Below are 16474 nucleotides of genomic sequence, written 5' to 3'. Positions count from 1 at the left end.
GTGCCCATCAACTGATGAATGAATAAATTAAATGTGGTAGATCCATACAATAGAATATTATTCGGCCATAAAAAGAAATGAAGTACTGATACAAAACAATATGATGTATCTCGAAACATGTTTGGTGAAAGATGCCAGTCACAAAAGACCACATATTGTGCTTCTGTTTATATAAAATATCCAGAATAGACAAATCTATAGGAACAAAGTCAATTTGTGGTTGCCTAGGGCTGGGAGAAATGGGGAAAAATGGGGAATGACTATTGATGGTTAGGGGTTATGAGAATGTTCTAACATTATTTGTGGTGATGGTTAAACGAGTCTGTGAATATACTAAAAACTTCTGAATTGAATTTTGAATGGGTAAATTTTCTCGTGTGTGAATTGTTAAGACGATAAAGTTGTTTTTTAAGAAGTGTGTGATAAAGACACTGTAATGCCCAGGCATTCTTAATTTAGAATTTAATCACAGGCATTCTTGATTTAGAAAACCCTAGTCTACGACTGGGTGGCACAGATCATGTAGTCTAGAATATTAGCTAGAAGCAGTTTTCAGCGGAAGAAAACCTGCACAGCTGTACATAATATGGACAAGTAGCAAGTTAGTCCCTGACCTCATTTGCATTTGTTTCTAATTGCCTCCCATAATTGGAATATAATTGAACAATATTTTTAAATCTGACAAATCATCAGTTACACGCAGCTGCACTTCCATATGGATTAACTTGAAGGAAAGATTCGTGTGAATGATGTTTGAATTCTAGAACATTTCCAAAGATTTTACTTAAACACATTTACTACACTACGAGTGCAGGTAGCGCGAGAAAACTACGAGTTCCACCATGCACCGCTTCGGCGCCAGGACCACCTGACTGTAGCAGCTTCCTCAGGGTGGTGTCCGCCCGGAAGTGTCGCATTTTCGACCACGTGGCACTCTGCGCATGTGCACATACGGTCGGGGTCTCCCTAGCTTCTACCGCCGCAGCTCTATGGTTTTTCCCTCGCGCTTTGCCGTTGGGGGCGGCTGCTGCGGTCGTGTGGGTTGGGCGGCAGCAACATGGAGGAATTCGACTCCGAAGACTTCTCCACCTCGGAGGAAGACGAGGACTACGTGCCTTCGGGTGAGCGATTTCCGCCTGAGGCGAGAGGCGGATTGCCCCGCCCCGCGCCCCACGTGAGGCGGGTTTCGCCCCTGCGTGCTCCGGTCCCGGGATTCCCGGCCATCCCGGCCTCGAGCCTCCGGTTCCTCAGACCCGTCATTCTTGCCCACTTGCGCGGCCGCCTGGCCCGGGATGTGCTCGCGAACCTTCGAGCAGCTGCTCCCCGGGGCCTGGCTTCGGCCGCCTCCTCCCGGAGCGCAGGAACCGGCACGTGATCTCGACTCTACCCTTGGAGACCCCGCGCGGTGCTCGATCCGCACCCCGAACGACACCGCTGCTACTTCTAAATGCTTCGGAAAGGCAATTTGAGTGCTGGAATTTTTCTTCAGTCTTCCTGGTCCGAAGGAATTGCTAGCTAGAACGAGGTTCCGGATAGTTCCAGGCGCTGTCCGTCCTCACAAGTGATCTGGTTGTTAGAAAGTTCACATGATGAGTTTCATTTGCCTCTTTGCAACTTTTACCCATTGTTCTTTTCTCAGGACGTCTTTTGGATCGGCATTTCAAAATAAATCTTGTCACCTAAATTTCTCCCCATCTCGTTAAAAGTATCTGCCCTTAACAATTGCTCGGGTTAAAAAACCTAGGATCATCCCTGTTCTCTCCAACTCTTTCCTAAGTTCCTAAGTCACAACAGTGACTACGTGGAAAATCGATTTCTGACCATTTGCTCACCAAACCTATTTAAGTAAATCCTACTCAGACTTACCACTTAATTCTTAACTATTATCTCTAGTATTCACCATAGCTAACTAACTGGTTTCCCTGATTCCACTCATCAATCTAAAGTCTGTTCTTACGGGTATACCGAGTGATCTTTTTAAAACTTTAGTTTTCATTTTAATCAATTATGCATACATACTTAAATATAGTCAAATGTTTCTAAAAGGCTTGTTTCGGAAACGTCATCCCCAATCCCGCTGATACCTATTCAGTCCTTGTAAGAGGGGGCTGCTTTTCACTCGTTTAACTTGGTGTTTTCTTTGTAATGGAAGCCACGCAAAATAAGGTTTTATCTGTTTAATTCCCTCTGGCCTCATTGCTCCCACTCCTAAGACACACACCCTGGAATCGTCAGCCCCTCCCCAACTTCCCAGCCTGCATTTCTACCTCCGTCCTAACTTTGGTTAGATCAATATTGTGTTTATTTTCTTCTAATGACCGTATGAGCACCATTCACACCTGTGCCATGTGGTATATTGTGATTCTTTTTCCTGCACAGCTTCTTTTCTCTGATGTTCATAATTGCCGTTTTGGTGTTGTTGCTTAGTTCTCTATGTACTTACTGCTCATTTGACCCCAAAAGCTCAGAGAATTGTCTGTATCATCTCCCAAGATACAGAGATTTACCAGGAAATCTTTCGCTTTCTTTCAGTCTGTTTTTGCCTTCTGACCTACTCCAGTTTGGCTTCCTTGCCTCTATGCCTGTTGCAGTTTTAAACCTAAGATTTTCCATCATCACCACCACTCTCTTCTATGTTGGAGTCCCTCTTCCTAGAGTTCTGTGGTATCTTTTTTCTTTGAGTGCTCCACCAAAATGATAAATCTCCTGATCACTTCTTGAGAAGGAGTGCATGGTAGGAATATTTTTGAAATCTTGAATGTCTGAAAATAACTATGCTACCTTCTGGTTTGATTGATAGATTTGGCTTGGTGAATAAAATTCTAGGTTGGAAGTAATTTTCCTTTAGAATTTTAAAGATGTTGCTCCATTACTTGCCAGCTTAATGGCAACACTGGTAGATCAGTGTTGCCATTAAGAAGTCTGATTTTTTGCCGATTTCTGTTCCTTTCTGTGAGATTTGTTTGTCTCTGGAAGCTGATAGAATCATCTGTTCCCATTTTCTGATATTTCACAATGGTTTGTGTCTGTTTTCATCCATTTTGCTGGGCCTTCTGGAATTTTTTTTTTTTTTTCCTTTCCATTTTCTGTTTCTGGAAGCCCCATTGTTCATATGTTGGACCTTCTGTACTGGTCTTCTAATTTTTATCCTCTCTTATTTTCTATCCACTTGGCTTTTTTCTGCTTTGGGGGAAATATCCAATATTTTACCTTCCAGCCCATCTATTGAGTTTTTATTTCTCCTCTCATACTTTTAATTTCAAATAACTTTTTTTAGTTATATATGTATATTAAATACATATAATATAAAAATTGCCATTTTAACTATTAAGTGTACAATTTAGTGGCATTAATTGCATTCACAATGTTGTACAGCTATTATCACTGTCTCTTTACAAAATTTTTCATCACCGCAAACAGAAACTGCCAATTTAGCAGTAACTTCCGTATCCCATCCCTCCAGCTTCTGGCAACCTCTGATCTACCTTCTTTCTCTCTGAATTTGTGTATTAAATAATTCTTTTTTTTCTTTTTGAATATTCCTTATTTCAAGCATCATGTTCTTATTTCATAAGAAAAGTATCTTATCACTATGAGAATAATTAGTGATACTTTTAAATTTTTTATTTTTAATTTACTGGTGGTAAAATTCACTCTTTTTGGGGTACTATTGAGTTTTGACAAATGCTGAGTTGTGTATCCATCACCAGAATTAACATTCCTACCTGCCCCCCTCTAGAAATTCCTTTGTGGGACCCTTTGTAGTCAAACCTTCAATCACCCCACCCCCTCCCCCTGGCAACCATTGTTTTCTGTGTGTACAGTTTTCCTTTTCCAGAATGTCATATAAATAGTGTTAATAACAGTATGTGACTTTTTGTGTCTGGCTTCTTTTACTCAGCGTAATGTGCTTGAGATTCATCCATGTTGTGAGTGTCAGTAGTGTGTTCCTTTGTATTGCTGAGTATACTCCAGCGTATGGATTTACCGCTGTTTGTTTATTCATTTCCCCAGTTGAGGGACACTTGGATTTTTTTCAATTTGGGGCAGTTACAAATAAAGCTGTTATAAATGTACCTGCGTTAACTTTTATAAACAGGTTTTCATTTCATTTGGGTAAATGTTTAGGAGTGAGATTGCTGGGTTTAATGTTTAAACATAAATGTATGTTGAGCTTTATAAGAAACTGCCAGACTTTTCCCAAGTATCATTTTCATTGGCAATGCATGAGAGTTGAGAGTTCCAGTGGCTCTGAATCCTCCTCTGCATCTCTAATTGTCAGTTTTGTTTTGTTTTGTTTTAGCTAATTTGATAGGTATAAAATAGCTTCTCATTGTAGTTTTAATTTACATTTCCCTAGTGACTAGTGATATTGACTGTCTTTTCATGTGCCTATTTGCCATCTTTATATCTTCTTTGATGGTGTATCCATTCAAATATTTTGCCTTTTTAAAAAATTGCGCTGTTTGTTTTCTTATTGTTGAGTTTTGGAGTTCGTCATATACTCTGTATACAAGTCCTTGTCAAATATGTGTTTTGCACATATTTTGCTTCAGTCTCTGGCTTGTCTTCTCATTTCCTGAACAGTGTCATTTGCAGAACAAAAAATTTTAACTTTGGTGTAGTCCAATTTGTCAATTTTTCTGTTATGGATTATGCTTTTCATATCACAGATAAGAACTCTTTGGTGCTAACCTGAGATCACAAAGATACTCTTTTATGTTTTCTTTATGATCATTTTGAGTTAATTTTTGCATAAGATATGAGTTATAGGTCAGGGTTCATTTTTTTTCACATATGGATGTTCAGTTACAGCACCACTTGTTGAAAGACTATCCTTTCTCCATTGACTTGCCTTTGCACCTATGTTACAAATCAATTGCCCGTATCTGTGTGGGTTTATTTCTGGACCCTCTGTTTTGTTTCATACTGCTTTAATTATTGTAGCTTTGACTTTTGAAAGTCTTAAAATCAGGTAGTGAGTGTACTCCTATTCTGTTCTTTTTCAAAATAGTTTTGGCTACTTGTTTCAGATTCCAAATGTTCAATTGCTAGTACAACCTTGCCAAACTCGTTTATCAGTTCTAGAGGTCTTAGTAGATTCCATGGCATTTTCCACACAATTGTGTCATTTGTAAATAGAAACAGTTTTGTTTCTTCCTTTCCAATATGTATAACTTTTATTTATTTGCTTGCCTTGTTGTACCTGATAGTACTTACAGTATGATGTTAAATAGGGATGGTGAAAGTGGACATCTGTGCCTTGTTTCTGATCTTAATGGGAAGGTATCCCTCTCTCAACATTCAATATGATGTTAACTATAGGATTTTCTTAGTTGCCTTTTTTCGGGTTAAAAAAGTTCCCTTCTTTTCTTAGTTTGTTGAGAGGTGAGTTTTGTTAAATGCTTTTTCTCAGTCTGTTGACGTGATTATGTGTGGTCTTTTTTCTTTCATCTGTGCATATGGTGAATTACAATGGTTGATATTTTAATTTTGAATGAGCCTTTTATTTTGGGCATAAAGCTCACTTGGTCATTATATATTATTCTTGTTATATATTGCTAGATTTAGTTTGCTAATATTTTGTTGTGGAATTTTGCGTCTATGTTTATGATACTGTTATGTAGTTTTCTTGTAATCTTTGTTCCTGGTTTTGGTATCAGGTAATGGTAGCCTCAAAAAAAAGCTGGGAAGTATTTCCTCTTCCATTTTCTGGAAGAGATTGTGTACAGTGGTATTATTTCTTCCTTAAATGTTTGGTAAAATTCCCCCTAAAAACATCTAGATCAGTAGCTTTCTTTTTTGGAAGATTTTTAGCTACAGAGTCAATGTTTTTAATAGATATAATCTATTTGGGTTATTTTTTCTTGAGTGAGTTTTGGCAGTTTGTGTCTTACAAAGACTTAGAAAGATGCCAAATTTATAGGTATAGAATTGTTCATAATATTCCCTTTCCCATTTAATGTCTATAGGATTTGAGTGATAGCTCCCTTTCATTCTTGTTATTGGAAATGTCTGTTTTTTCTCTTGTTGATTAGTCTGCCTAAAAGTTTATCAATTTTGTTTATCTTTTCAAAGAACTGGTATTTGATTTCATTGATTTCTAATTTTTTTTCCTTTCAGTTTCATTGATTCCCACTTTTATCAAGCATTATTTCCTTCCTAATGCTTGCTTTGGGTTTAATTTGCTCTTTTTTTCTAGTTTCTTAAGGAGGAACCTTAGATGATTGATTTGAAACCTTCTTTTCTAATACAAGCTTTAAATGCTATAAGTTTCCTCTGTGCATTGCTTTGACTGCACCTGCAAATTTTAATATGTTGTGTGTTCACTTATTCACTTCAGAATATTTTCTAATTTCCCTTGAGATTTTGCTTTGACTCACGGTTATTTAGAAGGTTGTTGTTTAGTTTCCAAATATTTGGGGATTTTCCAGGTATCTTTTTGTTCTTTATTTCTACATTAACTACACTATGGACAGAGAACATACTGTGTATGTTTGTTTGTTTGTTTCTTTCTTTCTTTCTATTTTAAGGTTTCTTTTTCCCCTATGTAGTCTCTGTTTCTTCCAAGGTGGTTTTTATTCACCCTATTTGTTTGTTTTGGACTTTATCAGAGTTTTGTTGATTCTTGGTGGTTTGGCTCATGTTTAAGCATGGAGACTAAAAAGATCATTGGAAGCTCTGAGTCTGTTTGGACAGAGCTTGTTCATTTTGTGCTTCATTGTCTTTTAGGGACCTTATTCTGCTTCTTGTCGTCTTTTTTTCTTTCATAGTAACTTTGCATGGAATTTGACCTTGATATTTTTTTGTTTGTGTAATTTTTTTTTATTTTTTTTAATCATCATTTTATTGAGATATATTCACATACCACGCAGTCATACAAAACAAATCGTACTTTGGATTGTTTACAGTACCATTACATAGTTGTACATTCATCACCTAAATCAATCCCTGACACCTTCATTAGCACACACACAAAAATAACAAGAATAATAATTAGAGTGAAAAAGAGCAATTGAAGTAAAAAAGAACACTGGGTACCTTTGTCTGTTTGTTTCCTTCCCCTATTTTTCTACTCATCCATCCATAAACTAGACAAAGTGGAGTGTGGTCCTTATGGCTTTCCCAATTCCATTGTCACCCCTCATAAGCTATATTTTTATACAACTGTCTTCGAGATTCATGGGTTCTGGGTTGTAGTTTGATAGTTTCAGGTATCCACCACCAGCTACCCCAATTCTTTAGAACCTAAAAAGGGTTGTCTAAAGTGTGCGTAAGAGTGCCCACCAGACTGACCTCTCGGCTCCTTTTGGAATCTCTCTGCCACTGAAGCTTATTTCATTTCCTTTCACATCCCCCTTTTGGTCAAGAAGATATTCTCCGGCCCACGATGCCGGGTCTACATTCCTCCCCGGGAGTCATATTCCACATTGCCAGGGAGATTCACTCCCCTGGGTGTCTGATCCCACGTAGGGGGGAGGGCAGTGATTTCACCTTTCAAGTTGGCTTAGCCAGAGAGAGAGGGCCACATCTGAGCAACAGAGAGGCATTCGGGAGGAGGCTCTTAGGCACAACCATAGGGAGGCCTAGTCTCTCCTTTGCAGCAACCGTCTTCCCAAGGGTAAAACCTATGGTAGAGGGCTCAACCCATCAAACCACCAGTTCCCTATGTCTGTGGTCATGTTAGCAACCATTGAGGTGGGGTAGGCCAATACCCCTGCATTCTCCACAGGCTCCTCAAGGGGGCACTACATATTTTTTTCCTTGTTTTTTCCTTGTTTTTTTTAACCTTTTTTTCCTTTTTAAATCAACTGCATGGGAAAAAAAAATTAAAAAAAAAAAAAGAAAGAAAGAAAAACATACAATAAAAGAACATTTCAAAGAGACCGTAACAAGGGAGTAAGAAAAAGACAACTAACCTAAGATAACTGCTTTACTTCCAACCTGTTCCTACTTTACCCCAAGAAAGTTACATAATATAGCAACATTTCTGTGAACTTGCTCCTACTATATCCATCAGAAATTAACAGACCATAGTCATTCCTGGGCATCCCCAGAACGTTAAATAGCTTATCTGTTCTTCTTGGATTATTGTTCCCCCTTCCTTAATTGCTCTCTATTGCTAGTTCCCCTACATTCGACATTATGAACCATTCGTTTTACATTTTTCAAAGTTCACATTAGTGGTAGCATATAATATTTCTCTTTCCGTGCCTGGCTTATTTCGCTCAGCATTATGTCTTCAAGGTTCATCCATGTTGTCATATGTTTCACGAGGTCGTTCCTTCTTACTGCCGTGTAGTATTCCATCGTGTGTATATACCACATTTTATTTATACACTCATCTGCTGAAGGACATTTGGGTTGTTTCCATCTCTTGGCAATTGTGAATAATGCTGCCATGAACATTGGCGTGCAGATATCTGTTCATGTCACTGCTTTCCGATCTTCCGGGTATATACCAAGAAGTGCAATCGCTGGATCGAACGGTAACTCTATATCTAGTTTTCTAAGGAACTGCCAGACTGACTTCCAGAGTGGCTGAACCATTATACGGTCCCACCAACAATGAATAAGAGTTCCAATTTCTCCACATCCCCTCCAGTATTTGTAGTTTCCTGTTTGTTTAATGGCAGCCATTCTAATCGGTGTGAGATGGTATCTCATTGTGGTCTTAAATTGCATCTCTCTAATAGCTAGTGAAGCTGAACATTTTTTCATGTGTTTCTTGGCCATTTGTATTTCCTCTTCAGAGAACTGTCTTTTCATATCTTTTGCCCATTTTATAATTGGGCTGTCTGTACTATTGTCATTGAGTTGTAGGATTTCTTTATATATGCAAGATATCAGTCTTTTGTCAGATACATGGTTTCCAAAAATTTTTTCCCATTGAGTTGGCTGCCTCTTTACCTTTTTGAGAAATTCCTTTGAGGTGCAGAAACTTCTAAGCCTGAGGAGTTCCCATTTATCTATTTTTTCTTTTGTTGCTTGTGCTTTGGGTGTAAAGTCTAGGAAGTGGCCACCTAATACAAGGTCTTGAAGATGTTTCCCTACATTATCTTCTAGGAGTTTTATGGTACTTTCTTTTATATTGAGATCTTTGGTCCATTTTGAGTTAATTTTTGTGTAGGGGGTGAGGTAGGGGTCCTCTTTTCATTCTTTTGGATATGGATATCCAACTCTCCCAGCCCCATTTGTTGAAAAGACCATTATGGCTCAGTTCAGTGACTTTGGGGGCCTTATTAAAGATCAGTCGGCCATAGATCTGAGGGTCTATCTCCGAATTCTCAATTCGATTCCATTGATCTATATGTCTATCTTTGTGCCAGTACCATGCTGTTTTGGCAACTGTGGCTTTATAATAAGCTTCAAAGTCAGGGAGTGTAAGTCCTCCCACTTCGTTTTTCTTTTTTAGAGTGTCTTTAACAATTCGAGGCATCTTCCCTTTCCAAATAAATTTGATAACTAGCTTTTCCAAGTCTGCAAAGTAGGTTGTTGGAATTTTGATTGGGATTGCATTGAATCTGTAGATGAGTTTGGGTAGAGTTGACATCTTAATGACATTTAGCCTTCCTATCCATGAACATGGAATATTTTTCCATCTTTTAAGGTCCCCTTCTATTTCTTTTAGTAGAGTTATGTAGTTTTCTTTGTATAGGTCTTTTAGATCTTTGGTTAAGTTGATTCCTAGGTACTTGATTTTTTTAGTTGCTATTGAAAATGGTATCTTTTTCTTGAGTGTCTCTTCAGTTTGTTCATTTCTAGCATATAGAAACATTACTGACTTATGTGCATTAATCTTGTATCCCGCTACTTTGCTAAATTTGTTTATTAGCTTTAGTAGCTGTATCGTCGATTTCTCAGGGTTTTCTAGATATAAGATCATATCATCTGCAAACAATGACAGTTTTACTTCTTCTTTTCCAATTTGGATGCCTTTTATTTCTTTGTCTTGCCGGATTGCCCTGGCTAGCACTTCCAGCACAATGTTCAATAACAGTGGTGACAGCAGGCATCCTTGTCTTGTTCCTGATCTTAGAGGGAAGGCTTTCAGTTTCTCACCATTGAGTACTATGCTGGCTGTGGGTTTTTCATATATGCTCTTTATCGTATTGAGGAAGTTTCCTTCAATTCCTTTCTTTTGAAGTGTTTTTATCAAAAAGGGATGTTGGATTTTGTCAAATGCTTTTTCAGCATCTATTGAGATGATCAATTGATTTTTCCCTTTTGACTTGTTAATGTGTTGTAATACATTGATTGTTTTTCTTATGTTGAACCATCCTTGCATGCCTGGAATGAATCCCACTTGGTCATGGTGTATGATTTTTTTAATGTGTCTTTGGATTCGATTTGCAAGTATTTTGTTGAGGATTTTTGCATCTATATTCATTAGGGAGATTGGCCGTTAGTTTTCCTTTTTTGTAGCATCTTTGCCTGGTTTTGGTATTAGATTGATGTTAGCTTCATAAAATGAGTTAGGTAGTGTTCCATTTTCTTCAATGTTTTGAAAGAGTTTGAGTAAGATTGGTGTCAGTTCTTTCTGGAAAGTTTGGTAGAATTCCCCTGTGAAGCCATCTGGCCCTGGGCATTTATTTGTGGGAAGATTTTTGATGACTGATTGGATCTCTTTGCTTGTGATGGGTTGGTTGAGGTCTTCTATTTCTTCTCTGGTCAGTCTAGGTTGTTCATATGTTTCCAGGAAATTGTCCATTTCTTCTACATTATCCAGTTTGTTGCCATACAGTTGTTCATAATATCCTCTTATAATTTTTTTAATTTCTTCAGGATCTGCAGTTATGGCACCTTTTTCATTCATTATTTTGTTTATATGGGTCTTCTCTCTTTTTGATTTTGTCATTCTAGCTAGGGGCTTGTCAATCTTGTTGATCTTCTCAAAGAACCAACTTTTGGTGATATTTATCCTCTCTATTGTTTTTTTGTTCTCTATGTCATTTATTTCTGCTTTAATCCTTGTTATTTCTTTTCTTCTACTTGGTTTGGGATTGGTTTGCTGTTCATTTTCTAGCTTCTTCAGTTGATCCATTAGTTCCTTGATTTTGGCTCTTTCTTCCTTTTTAATATATGCGTTTAGTGCTATAAATTTCCCCCTTAGCACTGCTTTTGCTGCATCCCATAGGTTTTGGTATGTTGTGTTCTCATTTTCATTCGTCTCTATATATTTAGCAATTTCTCTTGCTATTTCTTCTTTAACCCACTGATTGTTTAGGAGTGTGTTGTTTAACCTCCAGGTATTTGTGAATTTTCTAAGTCTCTGATGGTTATTGACTTCTAATTGTATTCCATTGTGGTCAGAGAATGTGCTTTGAATAATTTCAATCTTTTTTAAATTTATTGAGGCTTGTTTTATGTCCCAGCATATGATCTATTCTGGAGAAAGTTCCGTGAGCACTAGAAAAGTATGTGTATCCTGGTGATTTGGGATGTAATGTCCTGTATATGTCTGTTAAATCTAATTCATTTATCAGATTGTTTAGGTTTTCAATTTCCTTATTGGTCTTCTGTCTGGTGTTCTATCTATAGGAGAGAGTGATGTGTTGAAGTCTCCCACATTATTGTGGAAACATCAATTGCTTCCTTTAGTTTTGCCAGTGTTTCTCTCATGTATTTTGTGGCACCTTGATAGGGTGCATAGACATTTACGATTGTTATTTCTTCTTGCTGAATTGCCCCTTTTATTAGTATGTAGTGGCCTTCTTTGTCTCTCAAAACATCCCTGCATTTGAAGTCTATTTTATCTGAGATTAATATTGCTACACCTGCTTTCTTTTGGCTGTAGCTTGCATGAAATATTTTTTTCCATCCTTTCACTTTCAGTTTCTTTGTGTCCCTGTGTCTAAGATGAGTCTCTTGTATGCAACATATTGATGGTTCTTTTTTTTTGATCCATTCTGCGAATCTATATCTTTTAATTGGGGAGTTTAATCCATTTACATTCAACGTTATAACCGTGAAGGCATTTCTTGAATCGGCCATCTTATCCTTTGGTTTATGTTTGCCATATTTTTCCCCTCTCTCTATTAATGTCCTTTATTGTACCCATACCGAATCTCTTTAGTACTGAACCTTTCTCCAAGTCTCTCTGTCCTGTCTTTGTTTCTCTGTCTGTAGGGCTCCCTTTAGTATCTCCAGTAGGGCAGATCTCTTGTTAGCAAATTCTCTCAGCATTTGTTTGTCTGTGAAAAATTTAAGCTCTCCCTCAAATTTGAAGGAGAGCTTTGCTGGATAAAGTATTCTTGGCTGGAAATTTTTTCTCACTCAGAATTTTAAATATATCATGCCACTGCCTTCTTGCCTCCATGGTGGCTGCTGAGTAGTCACTACTTAGTCTTATGCTGTTTCCTTTGTATGTGGTGAATTGCTTTTCTCTTGCTGCTTTCAGAACTTGCTCCTTCTCTTCTGTGTTTGACAGTGTGATCAGTATATGTCTCGGAGTGGGTTTATTTGGATTTATTCTATTTGGAGTTCGCTGAGCATTTATGATTTGTGTATTTATGTTCTTTTGAAGATTTGGGAAGTTTTCCCCAACAATTTCTTTGAATACTCTTCCTAGACCTTTACCTTTTTCTTCCCCTTCTGGGACACCAATGAGTCTTATATTTGGACGTTTCATATTATCTATCACATCCCTGAGGTCCATTTCGATTTTTTCAATTTTTTTCCCCATTCTTTCTTTTATGCTTTCATTTTCCATTCTGTCATCTTCGAGGTCACTGATTCGTTGTTCAACTTCCTCTAGTCTTGTACTATGAGTGTCCAGAATCTTTTTAATTTGGTCAACAGTTTCTTTAATTTCCATAAGATCATCCATTTTTTTATTTAGTCTTGCAATGTCTTCTTTATGCTCTTCTAGAGTCTTCTTGATTTCCTTCATATCCCGTACTATGGTCTCATTGTTCATCTTTAGTTCTTTGAGTAGCTGCTCTAGGTGCTGTGTCTCTTCTGGTCTTTTGATTTGGGTGCTTGGGCTTGGGTTATCCATATCGTCTGGTTTTTTCATATGCTTTATAATTTTCTGTTGTTTTTGGCCTCGTGGCATTTGCTGAACTTGATAGGGTTCTTTTAGGGTTTGTAGACCTATTGAAGTCCTTATCTCTAAATTATCAGATCTACAGCTTCGTGGAGTACACTTTCTCTAACTAACCAGCAGATGGCGTCCACGAGCCACCTGTTGTCCACAAGCCAGTTCTCCCCTGCTTAGCCTTTTTGGTGAGTGGGGGAGTGAGTCTTGTGGGGTCCAATTGGTGTACCAAGCTTGCGTGTGTAGTTGGTGTTGCCTGCCCTGTATGTGGGGCGTGTTTCTTGGCAGTCGGGGAGGGGGGGGTGGCCCTAACAATCAAATCTCCCTGGTGATCCTAGAGTTTTAAAGCTGCTGCAATAGTCTAATCCTTCAGTTCAGTCCTGCCACAGTTTGTCTCTGCCACTGACCCACTAGTCCTTGGTATTGGCGTATGGCTCCTGAGACTTGCAAGTGGGCCCCTCTTCCAGGCTGTGCACCCCGGGTCCTCTGTTGAGGGATGACTGTGCTATGTCACAGGTGAGTGCCGTCCCCCCAGGGCAGTTCTGGGCTGCTGGGCTGTGTAGGGAGGCTCCCAGTCTGCTGAAATGATGGCTGAATGGGGCTTTGTTAATTCACACTGCTCCACCTTCCCAACTCTGGGACAGTCAGCTGAGGTTGCAGGGAAGGCTAATGTCCACGCCCAGTTTTGTGGTGTGTGCCTGTTATTTGAAGCACTTCCGTCACACTGGGTTGTCTGGGGCAGCTCTGGGCTATGGTGCTGGCGATGGGCAAGAGTGTTTCCTGTCCACCAGGATGGTGGCTGTGAGCGGACACCCCCCTTTCTTGGGAAGTTGTGGTGTTTAGTGAATTTTCTCAGCCACTGGATTATTGTCTTTTGTCTCAGAGCTCTCTTAGTTCTGCTCTTGACTTGACGTGCCCAAATTGCAATTCTTTGAAGCTTTCTGTATTGGGTTTCTTAGAGTAATTGTTTTAGAAAAAGAAAAAAGGATTAAAAAAAAAAAAAAAGGGCCCTCCTCAGCGATCTAATGGGTTATTGAAATGCTAACAGACAAAGCAGCCAGGGCCATTAAGGAAAGGTCCACAGGGCAGAGAGATCAGCTTTTCTTCGGGATTTGCATATGCGCCTCAAGGCCTGAGCTCCACCCTTCCCCTTTCTGTGTTCACCAGAACTCCAAAAATTGTCTGCTTTTATTTTGGAGTTTTTCGTGTTGTTTTTTTTTCTATGCCTGTCTCCTCTCTGCTGGGCTGGCTGCTCTCAGATTCTCTGGTGTCTGGTCTCAGTCTGTCTATGCTTGGAGTTTGGATCAGTAGAATGAGTTTCCGATAAGGGCTGCCACTGCAGTTCTCCCTTCTCCTTCCCGGAGCTGACAGCCCCTCCTCCCACGGGACTGAGCCTGGCAGGGAGGGGCGCGGGTCCCCTGGCTGAAAAAACTTACAGATTTCGCTGATCTCAGCAGTTCGACATTTTCATGAGTGTTGTATGAAGTATTCCCAAAGACAGATTGCTCTGTGGTGTCCATTCCACGCAGTTCCTGGCTTTCTACCTACTTTCCTGGAGGAGTAACTAAAACATACAGCTCACCAGTCTGCCATCTTGCCCCGCCTCTCTGTTTGTGTAATTTTAATTTTGCTTTTCTCTTATCAATGAGATTGAACATCTTTTTACACGTTTAAGATCCAGAGCTACATCATTTGCCCATTTTTATGATGAAAAATAACCTTTTATTATTACCAAAAGCACCGAATGAGCTTTGTAAAAAAATCAGAAAATACAGTTAAAAAATAAAAAATAAAATCATTGTATTCTGATCAATCATAGACTGTCAGTGCTGATCCCTTAGTGAATAGTCACTTGCATCTTTTTCTATACCCAGGTATAGATATTTGTACTTTCCCCCCAACCTGAAGTCATACTTTTTCATGCTGTTCTGTAACCTGCTCTTTTCAGTCAACAATTTCTACCTACCCATTCCAGTAAATTTTCAACTTATCTAACATGGAGACCATATTTCCCCAGTTGACCCAAAAGTGGTTATTGCTTGTTCATTCAAACCACAATCCAGTTCAGTAATACACACATCATCTAGTTTATCCATCCCTTAAGTCTATTTTGATCTAGCACTCTCTCTCTTTTATAATGATATTGATTCATTGAAGAGATCGGACCATATGTCTTGCAGAATGTCCCACCTTCTGAGTTTTTCTAGTTGCTCCCTCATGGTATCGTTTTAGATTTTTCATTTCCCCTTTTAATTTTCTGTATTGGAAGTTAGATATAAAGGCATGATGGATTCAAATGAAATGTTTTTTATTTTAAATAGGCTTCATTATAGTTGACTTGTGTGTTTCATATTGCATAGCACCAGAAGACGTAATACCTAGTTGATTTCCGTAGTTGTCCCCACTGGATCGGGGGTGACAGTCTGATACTTCTGTTGTATAATTGTTTTTTTCCCTTTGAACGGAAAGTATTCTGGTTGCAGTATACTTAATAGCCAAAACTTAATCTTTTAAAATATTACTGGATAATCCTGTTCTAAATTACTAATTCCATGAGGGTTTGAGAAGTGATATTTTTCTAATTCTATTTTACATTTGTTAGTTGGTATTCTTCAGTAAAGTATAGTTTTCCTTCCTCAGTTGGGGCAAGATAAATGTTTAATTCTTTTCTTTTAATTACCAATTTTCAAAACAGGAAGTAATTTTAATAGTAGCTTCAAACAGTACAGATTATTTTTTCTGTCATCTTTTCTTTGACTATTGTAATGGGCTCACAGATTTTTATTGATCAGTGTGTTTTAATTTACTAACAGTGATTCTTCTTAATGCTCAAGTTGTCACCACTTTACCCACTAACAGCTCTTTCAGCCTGGATCCTGGATCCTTTTAACATGACCCATTAATCTTAAATAACTTCCTTGCTTTCTGGCACAGCAAAATGTCCCAGTTTCACCTTGTACTGTCTCTGCCTCAGACCTGAAGTTAGCTGTTGTTTTAGAGGTGCTCATCGCTGCTGGAGTGACATTGTTTCTATGCCATTAAGTGGACAAAACTAGAAAATATATATCTTAAAGAGAGTTAGAATTCATATTGATATTTTTATTCATTCTTAACATTTCTATTTTCACTTGATTTCTTTGATTTTGTAATTGTATTGTCATTTCTCTTAACTCTGAAGGTCTGGATTCCTGACATGATTAACATAATTATGTGATTTAACCTATGATATAAAGATAGTCATCCCAAAACACTAACATTGATGTTACTACAAAAAATTTTTTTTCTTTGTCCTTAGAATGCATGTTGCTAAGGATGTACAGTCAAAATACTGTGTTCTAAAGTCCTCAGAATAAATCCTTTCTCTTTGTGGTTATGATACCCATTTGGTATATAGTTAGGTTTATTTGTTTTTTCATATTGTGTTTTTTTCCAGTA

The 16474-nt window shown here is 38.3% G+C and overlaps 1 protein-coding gene across 2 annotated transcripts in view; it reads left to right on the top strand.

Moving 5' to 3' along the window:
- The first annotated feature begins 925 nt into the window (after positions 1-925).
- Positions 926-16474, top strand: part of CFDP1 (craniofacial development protein 1) — a 140630-nt gene continuing 125081 nt past the window's right edge. Inside the window, exon 1 of one of the 2 annotated variants that reach the window (XM_037815672.1) lies at positions 926-1121. In XM_037815672.1, the coding sequence (XP_037671600.1) occupies positions 1058-1121 (64 nt within the window). In that variant the 5' untranslated portion in view covers positions 926-1057. The remainder of the gene's footprint in view (positions 1122-16474) is intronic. The other variant, XM_037815671.1, reaches the window with a different exon arrangement.

This window comes from Choloepus didactylus, chromosome 22 (genome assembly GCF_015220235.1).
Source record: "Choloepus didactylus isolate mChoDid1 chromosome 22, mChoDid1.pri, whole genome shotgun sequence".
Classification (NCBI taxonomy): Eukaryota; Metazoa; Chordata; class Mammalia; order Pilosa; family Megalonychidae; genus Choloepus; species Choloepus didactylus.
The sequence above is the reverse complement of the archived record's forward strand: the minus strand, read 5'-3'. Positions and strand labels throughout refer to the sequence as shown.